The sequence below is a fragment of the Anarrhichthys ocellatus genome, unplaced genomic scaffold (genome assembly GCF_004355925.1).
Source record: "Anarrhichthys ocellatus isolate YVR2014 unplaced genomic scaffold, GSC_Weel_1.0 scaffold72, whole genome shotgun sequence".
Lineage (NCBI taxonomy): Eukaryota > Metazoa > Chordata > Actinopteri > Perciformes > Anarhichadidae > Anarrhichthys > Anarrhichthys ocellatus.
Genome location: NW_022280102.1, coordinates 1,294,820 through 1,313,644, shown reverse-complemented (window position 1 = coordinate 1,313,644; position 18,825 = coordinate 1,294,820). Strand labels below are relative to the sequence as shown.

The 18,825-nt window shown below is 39.5% G+C and overlaps 1 protein-coding gene across 2 annotated transcripts in view; it reads right to left on the bottom strand.

Moving 5' to 3' along the window:
• cadm1b (cell adhesion molecule 1b) overlaps positions 1 to 17,168 on the bottom strand; it is a 121,586-nt gene extending 104,418 nt beyond the window's left edge. For both annotated transcript variants that reach the window (XM_031873537.1, XM_031873538.1), the window contains exon 1: positions 17,049 to 17,168. In XM_031873537.1, the coding sequence (XP_031729397.1) occupies positions 17,049 to 17,124 (76 nt within the window). In that variant the 5' untranslated portion in view covers positions 17,125 to 17,168. The remainder of the gene's footprint in view (positions 1 to 17,048) is intronic.
• Positions 17,169 to 18,825: the final 1,657 nt, after the last annotated feature.

Genomic DNA, 18,825 nt, shown 5'->3' with positions numbered 1-18,825 from the left:
GGGTGGTGGGGGGTGGGCGGGGGGGGGGGGGCGGGGAGGGGGAGAGATGCCCCAAGCAGGTCACACTGATAGTGATGTCAGCAACATGGTCTGTGAAGAAATATGGTGGCGGCACAAGATGACCCAAAATATATTCTCTGCAGTCATACATCAAGTAACGACTATGCTATTTTATGACAGCTTGCTCTGTAATTCATCAATAATATAATCTTACTGATTCTATGTCAGGATATGTATTTCATCGTTTCATCATCGCCTTTTGTCAGATGTGTTTATGATTAATAGAGACGCTTCCAATGCCAGGAGGGCATACTTGTCAAACATATGGCTAATGAGTGAGTAATTACCCCCTTAAAATGCTTTGATGCTTTGCCTTTAATCATATCTGAATCAGACTAAAGTGGATTAATCAATGGTTAAGGGGAGCTTTAAGAATAGCCGGTGATGTAAGGGAGCCTCTGAAGCCGAGGTTACAAGACAAACATGGGGGTCCAAGGACAATCAAGTATAAAGCCCAGCTGAGGCCAGTCCCACACCTGCTCTCTAACTGTAAGTGGCTGTGTCACATAAAGAGGAGTGAGGAAGAAAACAAAGGAATGGGGTACAGGAAAAGAACAAGGGCATCCCTGCGTGGACACAGCAGCTACTTTTACATGGACTGGTGACCCTGCTGTCCTGGTAGCAGTTTATCATGTAGATGTCATAGCTTGCTTAGAATAACCTGTTTACATTCACACACCAAGGATGAGGAAAAAAGGTGTTGTTTATTAACCATAAAAGAAATCTGTCATTTTACAGTTTTTTACTGTTACTATGGAGGCACATTGTTACCACTGAGATAATCAGTTCTGTTTCCTGTGTTAGACGCAGCAACACCTTTTATATGTACTTTGTTTTTAATTGGCAGAATATGATTTCTTTAGTCAGAACACCTCAGGTAGAAATACATATTTGGTTAATTGGTTGTATTCTTACTGATATACTCAGTGCTGAGATGAAACATTTTCATATGAACAGCTTAATCTGAATACCACCTAAGACTGGCCTTGGAACGACCACCTTGTATTATTGAATAATGTCTGATTTAACCCTTTACCCTAACCTGTCTGGGGCTAGCAAAATCAGCTCATTGTTGCTTTTAATCTTCTCATGGGATTTGTTGACAGTAAGAAAAATATAGAATATCACAGATCTTCACGATATGATTCCACTGAAATGTCAATGAAATATCATAGTTAGCCTTTGGTTTCACTTGAATTTACTGGTCCAATCACGATGTCCCCAGTTTGAGAACAGTCGATGACTTCTGTTGCATGTCATCCTTCCTATCTCTCGTCTCATTTCCTTTCATGTCTCTTCTGTTGACTATCAAAAAAGACAAAAATACCCCCCATCAAAAAATGTATTTACAAAAAATGTGTGATTGCTCAACAATTAGGCCAACATGCACAACGTTATCACAACAACAGGAATGGTGGCCATAGCGACACAAATAAGGTCCAGGTTGGATCTTCTTTTCCTTTAGCTTAAGTGTGACCAATAGCCAATTTACTCAGCCTGTATAAAGGTAGACAGCTGAGCTTTGGCTAAAAGACATTTGGACGGACAGCAGAACAACTGAACATTAAAAAAGGCGCCTAAAGAAACATCCCCTAAACATAACTGGCAGCTTAAGTGACGCTTAACACAACAGCATGGAAGCGATAGCTTAATAACGGGAAACAAAAGCATCACACGACTGCGGCTGTTGAAACGAGCGACGGCTCGCTGCCAGACTCAATGTCACTGTCTGCTGGTGGTGCGTATGCTGCAGCTCTAACAGATGATATATCATGTGAACTATCATACAGCTGGCTAGAGTGATGATGATTTAAAAGGCTTGGTGAGAGGAGACAGCTTGTCTGAAAGCCTTGTTTCACTGTGTCCGCAGTCTGATGTGATGCATCCCAGAGTCACCTTCAAATGCAGCTCCTCTTGAAGGCTTGATGGCGCTCATAAATACCAATCGTAATTGTGATCCGGCGGCAAACAAATCTACATTTTTCAGGCCGTTCTGACAAGAGTAAGGGTAAACCAAGTGGGCCTTTTGCATATCTTGTCTGACTGATATGTCATTGTGACAGTTTAATACTCCATAATTATGTCATTGTGGATGCCTGATGGCCGAGCTGGTCCGCGTTGGCAATATACGGCCACGGAGTGAAGAGCGCAATGTTTTCTCGCAAATTGCGTCAGCGCTGATGACATAAGAGGTGATGAATATTCAGAGGTGACCTACTCAACACAAAGAGCGATGGCCAGAGACAGAAACAAACACGCGGTTGGTTTGTCTGCTTGTGTGTCGGGGGAATTATTAAACATAATTATGCATAATCGTTGGACGTAGCATGTCACCCATTACACTAATAGTTTGTTTACTATGAATATATCGTTTCAAACTTTAGATATTGCATGTGCACGAGGTGACAGCATTTTCCTAATAATGTCACTTACACTTACAATATATTTCAGCTGACAGTTGGTTCCCCGAGGGCCCTGCCAACTGTCATTCAACACTTCGTCAGCCATGGGCTCAATGTGTCATCCAAGTAACCATGAAAGTTCCCTTTGCTGTCTCTTTATCTACCTGTGCAGCTAATCAACAAGTTAAAGAGACAACAAGTCTCTCTTTATTCTGCAGGAGTGATGTTTACTGTGTACAATGGACTGAAATACATGTGTCAAAAAAAGGCTGTTTTTGTTTGTTAACTTTCCCACTGTTACTGACAAAGAGGCGTTTAACAAACCTTATCTCCAAACTGCAATTTCTGCAGAATGATGACATAAAAGAGTGCGGTTACCTTTATGCACCTTTTTTTACCTCCTGTAATATTGCCAGTCGGTTTCTACCGTGAATTAATTGTCATTTCTGTAGCTTCGCTAAAAGACAGCTAGCACAATATCTCTTGTTTGTTTAATCTGTATAAAAACCGTATTGTAAAAACAACAATTAGTGTTTTTTTCCACGGCTATAGAGCCAGGAAGACTGGAAGTAGTGTGAAACAGCTAGCCTGGCTCTGGCCCCATGAAAATCTTGACGTGACATTTTATTTATAACATGTTAATTAGTGAACTTTAGAGGTGCTGGGCAGAGCCAGGTGAGAGATGTTTCCCCTGTTTTCACTCTTTATGCTAAGCTAACCATCTTCTGGCTGTAGCTTCATGTCTTGGCATGCAGAAATGAGAGTGGCATCAATCTTCTAATCAAACTCTCAACAAGAAAGCGAAATATCCAGTGTGTGTATCTCGCGAAATGCTGAACTTTTTCGTTAAAGGGTAGTGTTGCTTTCTTATCCTATAACCAATTAGTGAACATGACTTGACAGAATGCTGGAGGCCAGGGAATAAACTAAATTAAATATTTTGTGTGCTCGATTTAGTCCAGTTGGATTTCCTGTAAGGATGCCAGCTGATAATGAAAACACAAGGTTGTACATGGTAAGTAAATAGTAAACATTGGTAATTGCTTCACTTATTTTGAATAAATAAAAACTATATATTTTGATCTATAAAGCACATTAGAAGTGTGACTGACATTTAACGAACAGCTTTGACCTTAACTAAAGCACAGTAAAATGCTGCTTAATTCATTTTCTACACATGGGTCCCTCACCACACATTCCAACCTTGAGATTGGACAAAGGGGAGAAAGTACTGCTTCCCAGCTCCCCCGTACACAGATGTAGTGGAGAGCTGAGATCTGTGTAAATGAAAACGTCGCATAATACGTTCAACTGAGCTGCAACCTTGACTGAAGTCACTGAAAAGACAGCTATTGAAACGCATCGTCTTTGTTCTCTTCAATATTCATCACATTTCTACCGCCGCTACAAATGAAGGTGGACACAAGTACAGTTTTTTTAAACTTTGCGGTACAACTAGGGAATTTAAACCACTATTATAATTGAATACACATCCATATACTGTATATGCAATATGAAAGCAATTACCAACTAAAGACAAGTAAGAATGTAGCCAGCTTTACCTTTATGTCCAGATTTGTACATCTTTGTTGGTCAAAGGAAATGATTAACTTAATGGTCTGCTGCATTCAAGATATCATTACATTTCTGCGGAGCAGATATTTTATACCTGTATCTATTGATTTGAAAGTTCCTTTCATGGCAAGAAACCTTGAACAACACAACAACAATCGTAGATTTAGGCTAAGGCAAAAAGGAACAGGAAATGAATGCAAACAAAGAATAAAGCTCAAAGGTTTGAGGAAGAACACAATTTCAAACATATTGCAAATTAAATAACATCAGCTGGAGGTGAAATATAGGTGTTTGTGAAAAGTTGAGAAAATCAGATAACTGTCGATGGACATAACATCTTTGTTGCAAGCCATTTCTGCCTTTCCCTTCAAATGCCAGATGTGGCAAGAAATGAGGGTGTTAATACTAAATCATTAAGACTTTCCTTTTGATTTCTTTGGTGAAAATGACACACTAAAAAACCAAACCCATCCCAACCTTCACTTCTTTATCAAATATATGTCATTAAAAAAATAAACTCTTTACTCCTTATAATGAACTAAATCCTCTTATGACACGTCTACAACTGACGGAGAATACATTATCTACTGTATTGTTTTGCAAGAAGCACACAGCAGAAAAGAGAAAGACATGGTCAGAATGAGAGAAAAGACGTCCATGCCATAGATATATATTATATATATCACTTTTTTTGATGTTTTGTTTTTGTTCACTGGGTTAAAACTTTCTCTATTGCTTCAACACAAGCAAGGCTGCTTTCTGATGATTCAAATAATTCCAGCCCCTCTCTTCAAATGGAACATTTTTGATGGATTATGCAGTGTCAACCTTCACCGCACTGAACACATTTGAATAAATGTAGATTTGAGATTTACTGAAAGATGAGGCCAACGTGTCAAAGTGATACACAACTGCATGCAAATGCTCTGTACTTTGAAGCCATAGCATTTCTAAAACTGTGGTGTGGAGTTTTCCAAACTTCAATGCAGCAAGTATCAATGGTTCTTCTATGTTAATTTCATTATCCAGGTGGCTGTCACACACCACATATTGCATATTGTCATATTGCACTGGCATGCGGTAATGATGCTCATAGTGATTTGTCTGAGATCTACCGTATGAACAGTTTTTATTACAGACGAAGTTTTCATTTGCCATCATATCATTAGAAATTCAATGAAAAGAGCTTTAAATGTGAGGAGGTTAAGTTAAATTGGCCTGAACGCACAATATAAAAAGGCAGAGGGAATAAAACAGCAATTTGTGCACACAGTGAGAAGCAGTCAGCGCAGACCTTAGAAGATGTGACATTTGGGTACAAGTGACAAAAATGAAATCATGTACAACAACCCTATTACAGATGTATGCCATTTGACAGCCCTTAAGCCTACTGATATTTGAAGCAGAATAATCCACGTTGTGCAGGTCCAGCCTATTTATTCATGCACAGATCGTGGCTCTCTTAGGCTTGGGAAATCAGCTTTTGCTTCAATACCGCCTTTGTCACATGCATACTTCCCTGCCCTCACTAACTACACTATCTCGCTGCCTGTTCAAGCAAAGCTTTATGCTAAGTAAATCATTTACATCTCCCAAGCAGCCTATCTACATTTTCCAATAAAACCTTAAATTGATGGATGTCATCTTAGTGCTCACAGGCAATAACTCCTGCTGCTTCGAAATAACAATATGTTTTGGTTTTATGAGGTCTGGACATGCTATTCTTTTTAATGACATCCCTAGGCCGGTGCTGTTTACATTTATTGATATCTGTTTTTAGAGTAGAGCAGCTCTGTCTTCCTCAGTGGTTTCCTATACAGAGCTAAATTTGACTTATGCTGACAGCACAAAACCTTTCATTTGGTGAGTTAGGACCACATGAGGCCGTGAAACATATTCTGCTCATATATTTCTCTGAGATTTTTTATGAGATGAAAGACATTTCTACTGTAATTGGGAGTTCGTAAAAGACAAAAGTGAACCACTTTACAGCATTGTTTTATTAGTTTTATTGAAGGTGGCAAGTAACATCCACATGTTTACAAAATCAAGTTAACAGCATCATATGTATACATCCTTTTAAACTTCAATAGGCATACACATGAGGTGAATAAATTGTATTGGGTGAATGCTAATAAACACAAAAACATCAAATCTAAGTGTAAATACATTTAAATCTAATCAGCCACGCCACAGTTTAAGCAGGATACCACTGTGTTGGTGTTTCCGCACCATAATGCTCTTAAATGGCCTGACGACAAATTATCCTAATCAGCTTCGTGCTAGCTGGAACAGTTCTGGTTATTTCACAGGAGCAATTTGTATATTTGGGCAGGGCTTAGTTAGAAAAAGGTGATATTTGCATGCACTCATCAGGATTTAGCAACATTTAAATCAAAACCGATGACTGCAGACCTGTGGTCCAGGAAACAGGGGGGAATTATGGACAGGAGCTATTATCATACATTATCAGTGAGAGTGTTAGAAGCTGGAAACAATAAGGGCCAATCACATCATCTCTCTTAAAAGCAAAGCTCTCTCCAAAATGACGTACAGTTTGGTAATGTGTGGGGAGTTCGCAGGAGTTTCTCCCAAGAGGAAACTTGCCCAGTAAGTAGAGGAGTTGCAAGTACAAGCAAAAAGCAAACTTTAATTTGAAAGGCAGAAGGTCCTCAGCCATTATGCACACATTAACCAGATTTGCAGTTTGAAATAACATTGTACGTTAAATAATAATAATAAACACAAAATCTTCACCATCTTTTGCAGTTTCTCTTTCCATTTTTTACTTTACGTATTAATAAAGAGCATTCTGTTAGATTTGGTTGAAAAGTCACTGCAGCTAAACTGGGAATTAGTTTATGGCTGCATAAACTGACAATTCCAGTAATTATCCTGTTTACAACTGATGATAATTACACTGTTTATGATCTGCTGCGCCTCAAGGAAATAAGAGTGCAAAGTTGTGCTTTGTGGCATGCACTCGCCTGAAACTAGAGCTCTCCGACTTCACACAAGTAAACAGCTTTAAGATTCATGCAACTACTCTACTTCCATTAAATGGACTGACAGCTCTCAAAAGGGAAGGAGCTCTTTTTGTGTGAACACTGAAGCTTGCAAAAAAAAAATCCATACCACAAGACGGACAGAGCAAATTTCAGTCTAGTGCATAAATGTCCAATGCTGTGCTGCTGTGTCCATACATTTCAGCAGTTACTGTCAATACACCCCTATTGCCCTAACTGCAGCTGCATCATTATTGTGCTGCAACATCAAGGCACATTAAAAGAAGTGAAACAAGTGAAACTGTAGCTCTGTGCTAATGAGTGCTGGCATGTGTTCTGCCTCGGAGGATAGCAGCAAACCAATAGAAACAGTTTTAGAGAGCAGACGTTACAATGACCAATTAAATTTATGAGAGCATCATGGACTGTCGAAGCTAAATGAGACCTGATTGCAGAAAAGAGCGTGGAGCACTAAAAGTACCGTGAGGAATGGTTGTTGGTTGGTAGTTCCTTTACCCGAGTGTAAGGAGGGTCCACTTTGTTATTCCGTCGGTGGGCTCTCTTATTTACTATATTCTTAGGAGTTTGTCATGAAATGCTGCTGTAGAACGGGTCCTTTTCAGTTGGTTTAAACCTGCAACCTTATCCTAAAGCCTACACACTGAAACATGTAAATATTTTTTTCAGTCACTAAAAAATCATTTGTCAACATTTTAAGTTTTCTAGTGTCAATGGGTGTGGCCTCTCACAAAAAAAGAAACATAAAACTTCAGAGCAGACTCACAAAGCAGCATCAAAAATAGTACACTTTTGAGTATATTTATACATGCAAATATAACTGCTCTGATTTTTTTTTCCTGCCGCTGGTGGAACAAAGAATAAGGGACAGATGAAAGAATTAACTTTGAGTGGAAATCTGACAAGTGGAATCGGCTTATCTTGACAAATGAATAGCATTAATGAAGGTCTGCCACATCCGTCTATAAGAAGTCGGCTACGTTCAGCAGTACGACTATAGTTTGTACAATATAAGTTGTACAAGATTTTTAATAAGAAAGTTATAAAGTGCTGCAAAGACAAGGAACCAAGAGGAAACAAACATCAGCACATAATGATAAATAAATAAAAACATTGCACTGTTGACTCCATTAAAGCCCACAGCTCATTAAAGGAGACTCAACACCCCTGTTAGACCCCATTGGGAAAACAGGAGAGATAAATAAAATATACAGCAATTCCAGCCAAGAGGGAGCAAAAACAAAATGTATATACAAAGTTATTAGTGAAATTAATACAAAATGGTTTAAGATAAAATACAAAGTTTGGAATTGATTTTCTTTAAATGTTTTGAGCCTTTGGTTGCAACTGTCTGAATCACTTACTGCATCATATCACAAAAACATATACAGTATATATACATACCATATGTTTCTTTGTGTAAAAACTAAGTAGTAACTACAGCTGTTAAATAAATGTAGCGGGGTAAAAAGGACAACATTTCCCCTCTGAAATGCAGCAGCGTAGAAGTATAAAGTGGCAGAGAATAAAACCACTCAACTACACGTATGTCATAATTGAACTTAAGTGCAGTACTTGAGTAAATGTACTGTAGATGTTTACAGTGTAAAATGGCAACACTGCTCTCCCGTCTATCCTCTGTTCTTAAACACTTGCTACAACGGGAACACAGGGGGACTGACTCATTCACTACATTTTGCTGCTGGTTACTGGTGTGTAACCAGCATTGGAGCTGCTACAGTGTCATGGATTTAAATGGCCTCATTATTATAAACCATGTTTCAAAAATGCCGATTCTACATCTATAACTCAAGCTCCTCTAATCGGGCACATGAATATGTATTGTACCTCAAACACAAAAATATGGACCTAAACCAAATTAATCAAATGTTTAAATTGTACCAAAGACAGACAATTCTGCAGGTACAACATATTTTACATCAATACATATGGAATCATTGGCTGTTTCTCAAGTCACAAATACATACTAATTTAAATCAGGTCTTGTGGTGTTTTCCAACTGGAAAAGTGTATTTAAAACAGTCAATATTCACATTAAAAACAGACATTTTTGATGGTTGATGGACTCTATTCTCCCATAATGTAATTCTCTAACGATAATAAAACCTTATCAAAAGGCTAATAAACAAACCAATTATTAATTACATTTTTAAAAAGACAAAGTGGCATCATTGAATAATTTTATCATTTCCTGTTAGTATAAAACCGTTATGTATGTTCATTTCCTGTATACAAACTGAAACATTATAGCACAGTTAGTAGTCGTAGGGAACTGGCATAAAACAATAATGTTATTATCTCCAATATGCGGGCAATCGTACATACAGCCGCCGACAAAAGCCAAAACGTCAGCTTTGATGGCAACAAGAAGACGAAAACATAGAGAACGTGTGGGTCTGTGTGCTCTGGAGGTGCCTTTTATCAATAAATGTGACGAGTTAAATCAAAATGTTCAGTTATGCTAAGCACAAGACAAAGATTTGATTTAGAGATAGAGGAGCTGCTGTGCAGTGAGCTCCACATCTGAACTGCAGGCCAGTTGATCGTTTGGCAGCTTTACTTTCCTTGTTAGCTACAGACAGACTGTTATTCGGGAGCCAGTGGATCAAGCCCATATTTCCTTTCAAATACATTTACCTGTCATCTCAGATGTAAACAATGTGACTTTGAGTTTCCTTGTTCCATTAGCTCTATTGCCTCCCATGTCTCTTCGCAGTGCAATGACTCAAGTATGAGAAATAATCGATGGGCTTCTGGTTTGGGTGAATGAGTCGTAGTGCTTGGTTTGCACAGTCTTGATCAGCCCGACAATGACAGATTATAGTGCTGTATCGGAGAGTAATTAAGATGGGTCTATCGTCACGCTGATAACTCATGATGATGCCCCCAAGGCATGCAGCACCAACCCGTCAGACAACAGCTCTCTTCTGTGTAAACATCAGCGTCAAAATGTTCTTAGGATGCACCTTGAAAAGAACTTAAATGTCCTGCATTGACTGTCATTTTTTCTAAAAAGTTCATTTCAAGTCAGCACACAAACATCATAAGTGGTAGTGCTGAAATGATTAGTTGATTAATCGATTCATCAAACAATAAACATTCTCTGGTTACAGCTTCTCAACTGTGATGATTTGCAGCTTTTTGTTTTGTTTTTGTGTTTTATATTATGTAAATCTCTTCGGGTTGTTTCATATCTTTGGGTTTTGGACTGCTGGTTGGATATTTTTGTGACATTTAAGTATTCAAACTGCTTGATAAAGTAGCGTTTAATTTAAAAAAAAGAACATTTTAATTAAGGTCGAATATATTTCAGGGTTATACATTTCTTTTTCTTTTTTTTTTACAATTTTTCCTTTTGTGTTTTTAAGGTTCTTTCTTGAAGGCTTGTTTGTTCTTTACAGCTGGCATCCCTGAGTGTATTGTTCAAATAGAATTAGAGGAACATCAGGGTGCAACGGATGCACTGCTGAAAAGAAACATAGCAAGTTGGAAGGACCGGGCTATTCTAATGTTGTCCCCAAGTCTAGCTACATCCTGCTGTGTAAGGGAATAATATTTCATTCAGTCTGCATAAATGAATTTGAAAACGGCACTTCAACAAGAAAGGGAGGGGCTGATTCTACAGGATGCTGTTTAGAAAGTAGGGTACCTGTCCCAGTATCTCATTGTATATAAGCATTTCATTTCTTACATTTATACTCCAATCTCAGAGTAAAAGCATGGCATCAGCAGCACATTGTTTTAATGCAAGTTTTATTGATTAGTGTTGTGTTGGCACTGACTTGTACATAGTACTTTTGATTTTCTCCAGCGACGTTGCATTGCTTCCACCTGCTTGCCGCTGCTTACAGAGGACTCTGGGTGCACAGTGGTTATTTTATCAGGCTCAGATCTGCCCGAACAAGCCCAGATAGGAAACAGAAAGGTGCTGCTCCTCTGCTGTTGTCTGAGAGGCAAGGTGCAACAACTGAGCTCTGCCAGATAGAGAAAAGCTCTCGCCTTCAGATTCTGAATAAAAGTGAATGGGCCGCCATCAATCCACAGGGGACATCATATGGGACGGGTCCAAAAGGGGGCGTGGGCCGACCAACTCCCAAACTCAATCTCTGTAAATGTCCATGTCTCATTCCAATTCAAGCAGTGGATTAGTGGGAGCTCAATAACTGAATTTATTGATTAGAGATGCAGTCTTCTCTCTCAGAAAAGAGTCCTTTCTCCTGCACATTGATCAGCAGTTATTTAGTCTCAATGCTGTGACTTCTGGTCTGAGACTCAGCCACTCTCGGGGCTCTCTTTCTGTTGAATTTCTCTTTTGTTGTGACTGATCGAAACGCTGGATAGTTTCTTAAAAATATGATCTGTTTTGGGTGGTCCATAATATGTTAAAGAAACAAGGCAATACTAAGTTAAAGATTAAATCACTGTCTGGACCAGAGTAAGAAATATGCTTTGCCTATTTTTAGGTTGCAATTGTTCCACTTTAGGCCCAAACAAATATATTATCTAATGTTTGTGAGAATCAGATCATTGGTGTCTCAGATATCATCTGACACATTGATGAGTGAACAAATTATGTAAGGGCAAAAAAATGAAATATTTTAGTGAAGCAGTACACGAAAAATATTGTATGTGAAGCTATTCAAAACAGAAAAAATGTTCAAATTTGCATCAAATGACATGCCGATGTTTTGCTGCAATGTTTACCAAGTTAGTTTAGCTTGTTAGCATGCTAATATTTGCTAATTAGCACTGAAACTAAAGTACAGCTGAGGTTGATGGGAATGGGACTTTGTTATATATACATACAGTATATATTTGGTCAGAAACCAAAGTATTAAAATTGATTAAAATTGAGAGATCACCAAAGTTATTTCAATTCATCCTGATGGGACCATGAACATGCGGACCAAATTTCCTTGCAATCCATCCGATAAATGTCGACACATGTCACTAAAGACCAAACGTTATAACCGCATGGCGGCGCTAGAGGAGAAGTCAAAGAATCACCAACGTCATGACAGTTTATCCTGTTTGCACTCTTTAGGAGTGGCTCAGTTAAATCATAATATGGCAAGGCAAGGAGTCAATCCAGCAATGACTGCATTTAGTAAATTCAGCATTTAACAGCAGATGGATTCTCCCTGCAGTCCCTGAACAACTTTATTTCAAAATTATTTGGCAACACAGCACACTGGAGTTAAATTTAGGGAAGGTTTAAAGGTATCAAAGTTTGAATCTCATCCAGCCTTCATAAAAACTCAATTACTGGCATCTGCCGTGAGACAGATGAATAGTCAGTTCACTTCTAGCCATTTTTAAGAATCGTCACATTACTGAACTGGATTCTTGTTCATTACAAATGATATATGAATTACATTGCAGGTTTACGGAGGATATCTGCCTAAAGAATATACTGTGCTTTGACTGCTCCACAGCCTTAATGGTGGCTTGTAATTGCTCTATCATCTATACTAATGTGCACTCTGTGCCCCTTTCAAAACAAAAACATTGCATTTCCTTTTTTTTTCCATTGTGGACCGTCTGAGCATTGCAGCCAATAGAGTGAGGTCTCTCAGATCCAGGGAACAGAGAAAACAATGTCATATTCATAAGCAGAGACATCAGCTCTCCTCCTCATTACCACAGCACAGTCATGAATGGAAGCTTCTGTCCCCACAATCATGAAAGGACCTGTCATCTGTCTGTTTCTCCTAATTGACTGTTTACTACATTTCGACACAGACAGACAGACGGAGACATTTTTCATCGTCCTCAGTTTGTCATTCAGTTTGACACCGCAGTACAAATCCCTTAGATAGAAATGTCCCACGTTTCTACTCACTACATGACTCAAAGTGATAGCAGGTCTACAGCACCACTCCTGCGACCTTGACAGAACAACCTCATACAGTTTTTACTTGAAGGTCCCACTATTAAGTAAGTGAAGAACAAAAGCTCGTACTCAGCACCCAAGGTGATGTTTTTGAGATTGGAGATTGGACTCTTTCAGATACTGAAAAGAATCAAAGATAGAAAGAATTTTATTTCTTTTTTTATCCGCTAACATGGACCTCTATAACCAAGTTGTTTCTATATAAACTGACTGACTTGCCCCAACCTCTGACTTGGGAAGAACAAATACTAAAGGGAAATCTGCCTATTCACTTGGAGCTGCAAGGACCTTCTGCGCCCAAATCCATTTAAAAAAAAGCGTCTCAAAAGAGAGCGTGAGGTTCGATCGTGGACGCACATTCCCACTCTTGCCATGCTCAGGCAAGGTGGTAATGGTTTACAAAACACTCCATCTGCAGACGAAAACTTCACACATACACAGCAGAGACGGTCAAAGCAGATACAGCAAGTAAACATCCTGAAGGTGTGATGTACTTTAACCAACATGACTTACTTTGTTACATGTGATACCAGTGGCTTAGTTCCTTACATGCATTAGCTGCCAATTCTCTCCCATCCCCTCCCTTTCCAACAGTAAGATTAGCTGCCACCGCATAAAGTAGTGCCATGCATTATCAAGCAATTAGAGTGAAGCTTATTAAGCAGAGTTTAATGCAAATTTAATGAGCACTAAATTCAATTTCTTTAAATAGAAGAGTTTATTATTGTTACAAATGATGTACGGTGGTGATCTCGAACGTACCGGCGATGAAATACTTCACAAGAGGGCACATATCAATGGGCCATTAAGTGTGGTATTAAATTTATACTGAAACATGGCACTGTACCGTAAGTGCTATTTTATAGATAGTGGAGAGAAGGCCACTTCAGTTTGCAACAGAGATAGCACTGAGGCTCTGCATGTGGTTCTGACTCGGTAGTAGGTATTACTTGATTAATCGATTATTCTTTCGACAGAGGTTTCAGCCTCTTCATTTGTGAGGGTCTGCTGTTTCTTTATATTCTGTGAGTTTAGACAAAACAAGCGATTTGTTGGCGTCACCTCTGCTTTGGGGAGTTTTTCTTAACATTATTTTTTGATTATATTTCGATCAAGTGATCAATCAATGAATCACATTCAAGCACACTACTTGCACTTGAATATATATTTTTTTACTTCATTCCATTTGAGAGGCAAACAGCTGGTGTGTATTTACTTCATTACATTATTTGACGACTGCAGTTACATTGCAGAATAAATTATTTAAATCATAATTTTAAACACAAAACAAATGAGGGCCTGATCACAGAATGTTGCATTCTGATGCATTTAATTTAATTTAATTTAGCCCAAACTTCCAACACCTAGCACATTAAAATGCTGCTTACACATACTGTTAAGGCATCAGTAAAAAATAATGCAGTAAGATATAATACTTTATAACACTCAGAGGGGAAATGTTTCTGCGTAATGGTACTTTAAGTATATTTTGCTGTTTTCTTTTGTAAAATGTTGAATGCAGGACTTGAATGAAGTATTTAACACTGCTGTAATTCTACTTTTACTTAAATCAAGGATCTGAGCCCTTGTACTACCACTGGCCCTAGATTGGCTTATATTCAGGACTCAACAGAAGTATGCATATATAGGTGTGAATGTTCTTCCGGTACTGGGGGCCGCACTATGCACCACTGACAAGTACATGTGAAAAACACAGGGAGATCAACACTCGTATGATAACTGGGGAAATAAAAAACAAAACACCAGAACATACTCGCTGTAAGCAAACACAAACTGAGGGCAGAGCAGCACACTGCTGGCCGATTTCCGCAGTATCCTTTTCAAAGCCGAACCCCACCATAAGCAGCAAGAGACGGACATCTTCAATTACTCACCCTGTCACGTGCCAACTGGCAGACCAAGGGCACCGTAACAACTGTATGTTTCCTTTTGTTTCTCTGAGATCCCGTCCTTCAGCGGTGCCTTGAGGCTTCATGACAGCTCGTATTGATCCATTTCACCATCACTCAGCTCTGACGAATGACTTGAAGCTGGCAATAAGTGGGATTATGCAACCTTCTGTAATTAGTCCATCTGATATGGTACAGCAGGCCGAGCCCCAGGAGACGCAGGGAGAGAAAATACTGCTAAACAGATTATTTGTTAAAATGCAAAGTGTCAGCATTTCATAACAGGGTGCCCAGCCCAGGCAGCTCTTTAGCTCTATCATTCCCTGTGTGTACTGTAGGAACAACTTTCTCTTATGACAGTCAGGGTCAGCTTCTTTCTTTAACACACCCTATTTCCTTGGTATCTTTATAACAAACTGAACACCTATTGTGACAGGCAGCATCCAGTTAGTGGGGCTGTTCACCTCTTGCCAGATATGGAGACAAAGTTCAAATCCATTGATTGTGGATTATTAACAAAGAAAAATTGGAAGGCTGTCAAAAAGCAGACCGTCAGCACTTCAAAAAAGCTCGAGCTTGGGGCTTTTTTCCTGCTCCCAGCAGCTGCCACAGAGACAATCAAACAAATAAAATGCCTGATGTCAGATCAGACTTTCTCTGGCTTGCATGGGGACTTTACCTGAACTAAGAGGCCGCATCAGCTTCCTGCTGCTGCAAGCCTCGGTGTATTGAGCTTGAGGTTGCTGCTCATTATTTTGTTTGACTGTGAGGTTAATTAACTTAATGTGACAAGGATACTCTAGACAATGCTGTGAATGTCATTCAACGGTGACCATAATAAATCCACCAATTGTAAAAATGAAAGCATTGCATCTGTAAAAATAAAAAATCCCACTGTAAAAAAATAAAAAAGTCCTTTATTTAGTAGCCTCACCTCAATTTGGGAGCAGGTTTCTAATCTCACACCACACACACGCAGACACACAAAGAGGCTTTGTTGAGTTTTTGCAGACCTGTTGATGTGTGATGCAGATGTCAATATGTGTAGCCACCAATGGCACTATCAGAAACAGAAATTAAATAAATAAGAAGTCGCTCAAGTAGACTTCCAAGTGTAAAGCTGTCATCGCAACTGTTGCTTGCCATTTTAACAACCCGGGGATTGACAACACAACATGTCCATCCCACCGCTGGGAGGCATTTAAAGCGGCTGCAAGCTGACATTTTAACCACTTTACATGCGTCAGTATTGTCATACGTTTTCCAGGAACAAAAACGAAACACTGACGCATGCGACTCTGATGCACCCGCGGTGAAATAACAGGGGAAACGATCGGACTGTGGGGCTCCAATGGTTTGCACAGTTAGGCACCCCTGGTTCATGCAGTTTCACACTGTAAAAAAAAAAGGGGGAGGGGGGGACAAAGCCCCAACAAGCGACATGGCAGATTTACATCTCCAGCCTCAATGACAGGAGGAGAAGTGAAGACTGCGGACTGGAACACACACTGGCATCCCAGGCTGCAGTTGTGCGGCCAGAGGACACTGCGAGACTAGAGCTGCAATGCGTGTTTTTTCCTCCAAAGCGCACCTGAAGCGCAGACTTGGGAGATTTGTAGACCGTGGATGAGTTGGGACTGTGGGGGTTTATGCGGTACGAACAAAACGGTACAAGTGCGATGGAGCCGTGTTCTCTCGTGAACGGAGAATCGGCCGTATTTCATGATAAAAGAGCCACGTTTCACGACACATTGCCTTAAACTTGCCCTGTGGGTCTGAATACTGTACGACCATTTCACCCGATCGTCGCTGCTGATACTTTCTCTCCGCCGATGCAATTGTGCGGCACTAACACTACTTTTTATAGCACTCCTCTGTCGCTACTACACAGGACAACACCCTTCCAATCAGCGCTCAAATTACGAGATAAGTAGCCCAACAGTCACGAGAAACAGCGTGGATGTTTTGGAGTCGACAGCGGTATCGCAGTCAGTAGAAAGTGATGCTGAGATTCGTGGTGGAAGCTTGTGCGCATCTAGCGCGCAAACGCACCACAACTTCTCCCCGGTGCTCCTCTTGCTTTAGCTGCGTGAAGCGGGTAATTGTGCATCACGGACACACACATACACACACACAACAAACGCGCGAGAAACCAAAAACTTACCTTTCCGAAGAAACGCCGCTGAAATCACGAAAACTGAGAGAGAAATAGCGAGAGATCCGCTCCCCGTGATCGCCATGTTGGACACCTGCTTGAGACTGGCGGCGCTAAATCACCTAGAGACGGCCATGGGATGAAAATGTAGACACATGAGAGGCGGAGGGAGGGCTCAAGCAGGGAGCCTGCTATCATACTGGGCTGCATTATGTTGCGATGACATCTATGCCTATAAAATAATGTAGGAATATTACAGTCATATCTTAAATAATGTCAAAACAGTGATACTGTCCTTCTAGACTGCCACTAAAAAAAAGCCACACTGTAATTCCCAATAGGAATATTGAAGGGGTATTACAGTGATACCATGGGAAGTGTAAAATACAATGGAGCGCGGTGAGGTAACCATAAACTCACCACCGAGAACCACAGACACTTTATAGGAATATTATAGTCATTTTCTTTTATGGTTATAGTCTGTTAGTTCATGTGGATGAGACCAACATATACTCATCTGGCTGCGCTGTGGTTTTTATAGCTGAAGCACAAATGAGATAAAACACCTTTTAGTTTATGTTTATTATACAGTATAGGCTAGTCAGCTCAATAGCAGCGTGAGCTTCTGTTTGTTGACGGGAGTGTGCATTCTAATCTGTTTAAGGCTGCAGACAAAGAGAGGATGTGTCTATATGACACTTTTTTTGTGTGGAAGAACACACATTTATGCTACTTTTTTTAGAACCAAAATTGAAATCAAACTGTAACATATTGAGTATTCAGTGACAAAACAACAACAACAACATATGTTTGGTAAAAGGACAGTAATGATGGTGCTCTACCTCATTGAAACCTGTTTAACCATATTCCTACAAACTGGGGTCCCCACAGACCCCAGAGCTATACTTTTAATCATATCATGTGCTTGATTCTATCGTTCCAATTTTCCACGACTTTGTCAATTAGTGTGTTCCTAATAACTTCCTATCTTTTGTTTAGTGCTTTTTGAAAAATACCAATATGTATAATATGTATTGGGGTCCGGGGGGGACACCGGTCAAAAGCATCCAATTCCGCCTATATGCAGTTTTAATAGATGGAAATATGTGTGGAGTTCACGTTTGCCGTGGTGCCTAATTTAAAGTATCATGCTGTCAGTGGGGTTGGGGCACTCTGTCAGTCATTTTCAAGGAGACAGACACAAATGCAGCAGGCACAGATTTCCTCATGTGCTCTGTCTATTTTCATTTTACACGATATGCAAATGAACTGTAACTTTCGTAAAATCATAATCAAAATATTAATAATAATTTAACAACATTCATTACATAACTGATACTGTTTTGAAAAGAACTAAGTTAACATTTTGCTATGATGGTTGTTTGTTCATTCTCAGTCAGTAGTCCTATTATGTTATGAATATGTTGGTAGAATGAGGGTTTATTAAGAGAATGATAATTAAGTTTCGTGAAACTCCGGTTCTCGAGCTATTGATGTCTACTCAAAGACACTCGCCTTGCTTTGAATGGTGCATTACATCTCTGACACTTGGCATGCTCCGCAAAATTGGGAAACAAAAATCACATTTGAATTTCACATTTTAAAATCCGACTGCTTGAATGGAAATTAAATACTGTAGATTATTAATAACTGTGACCGATTCAACTCTCTCCGCCACTCTCTCTGTGTGTGCTTTATTATATTTTGTAATGTTTCAACCCTCCCGAACTCATTCTCACCTGAAACAGTATACATTTGAAATATCTTGTGGGAATCACAGGGGCTA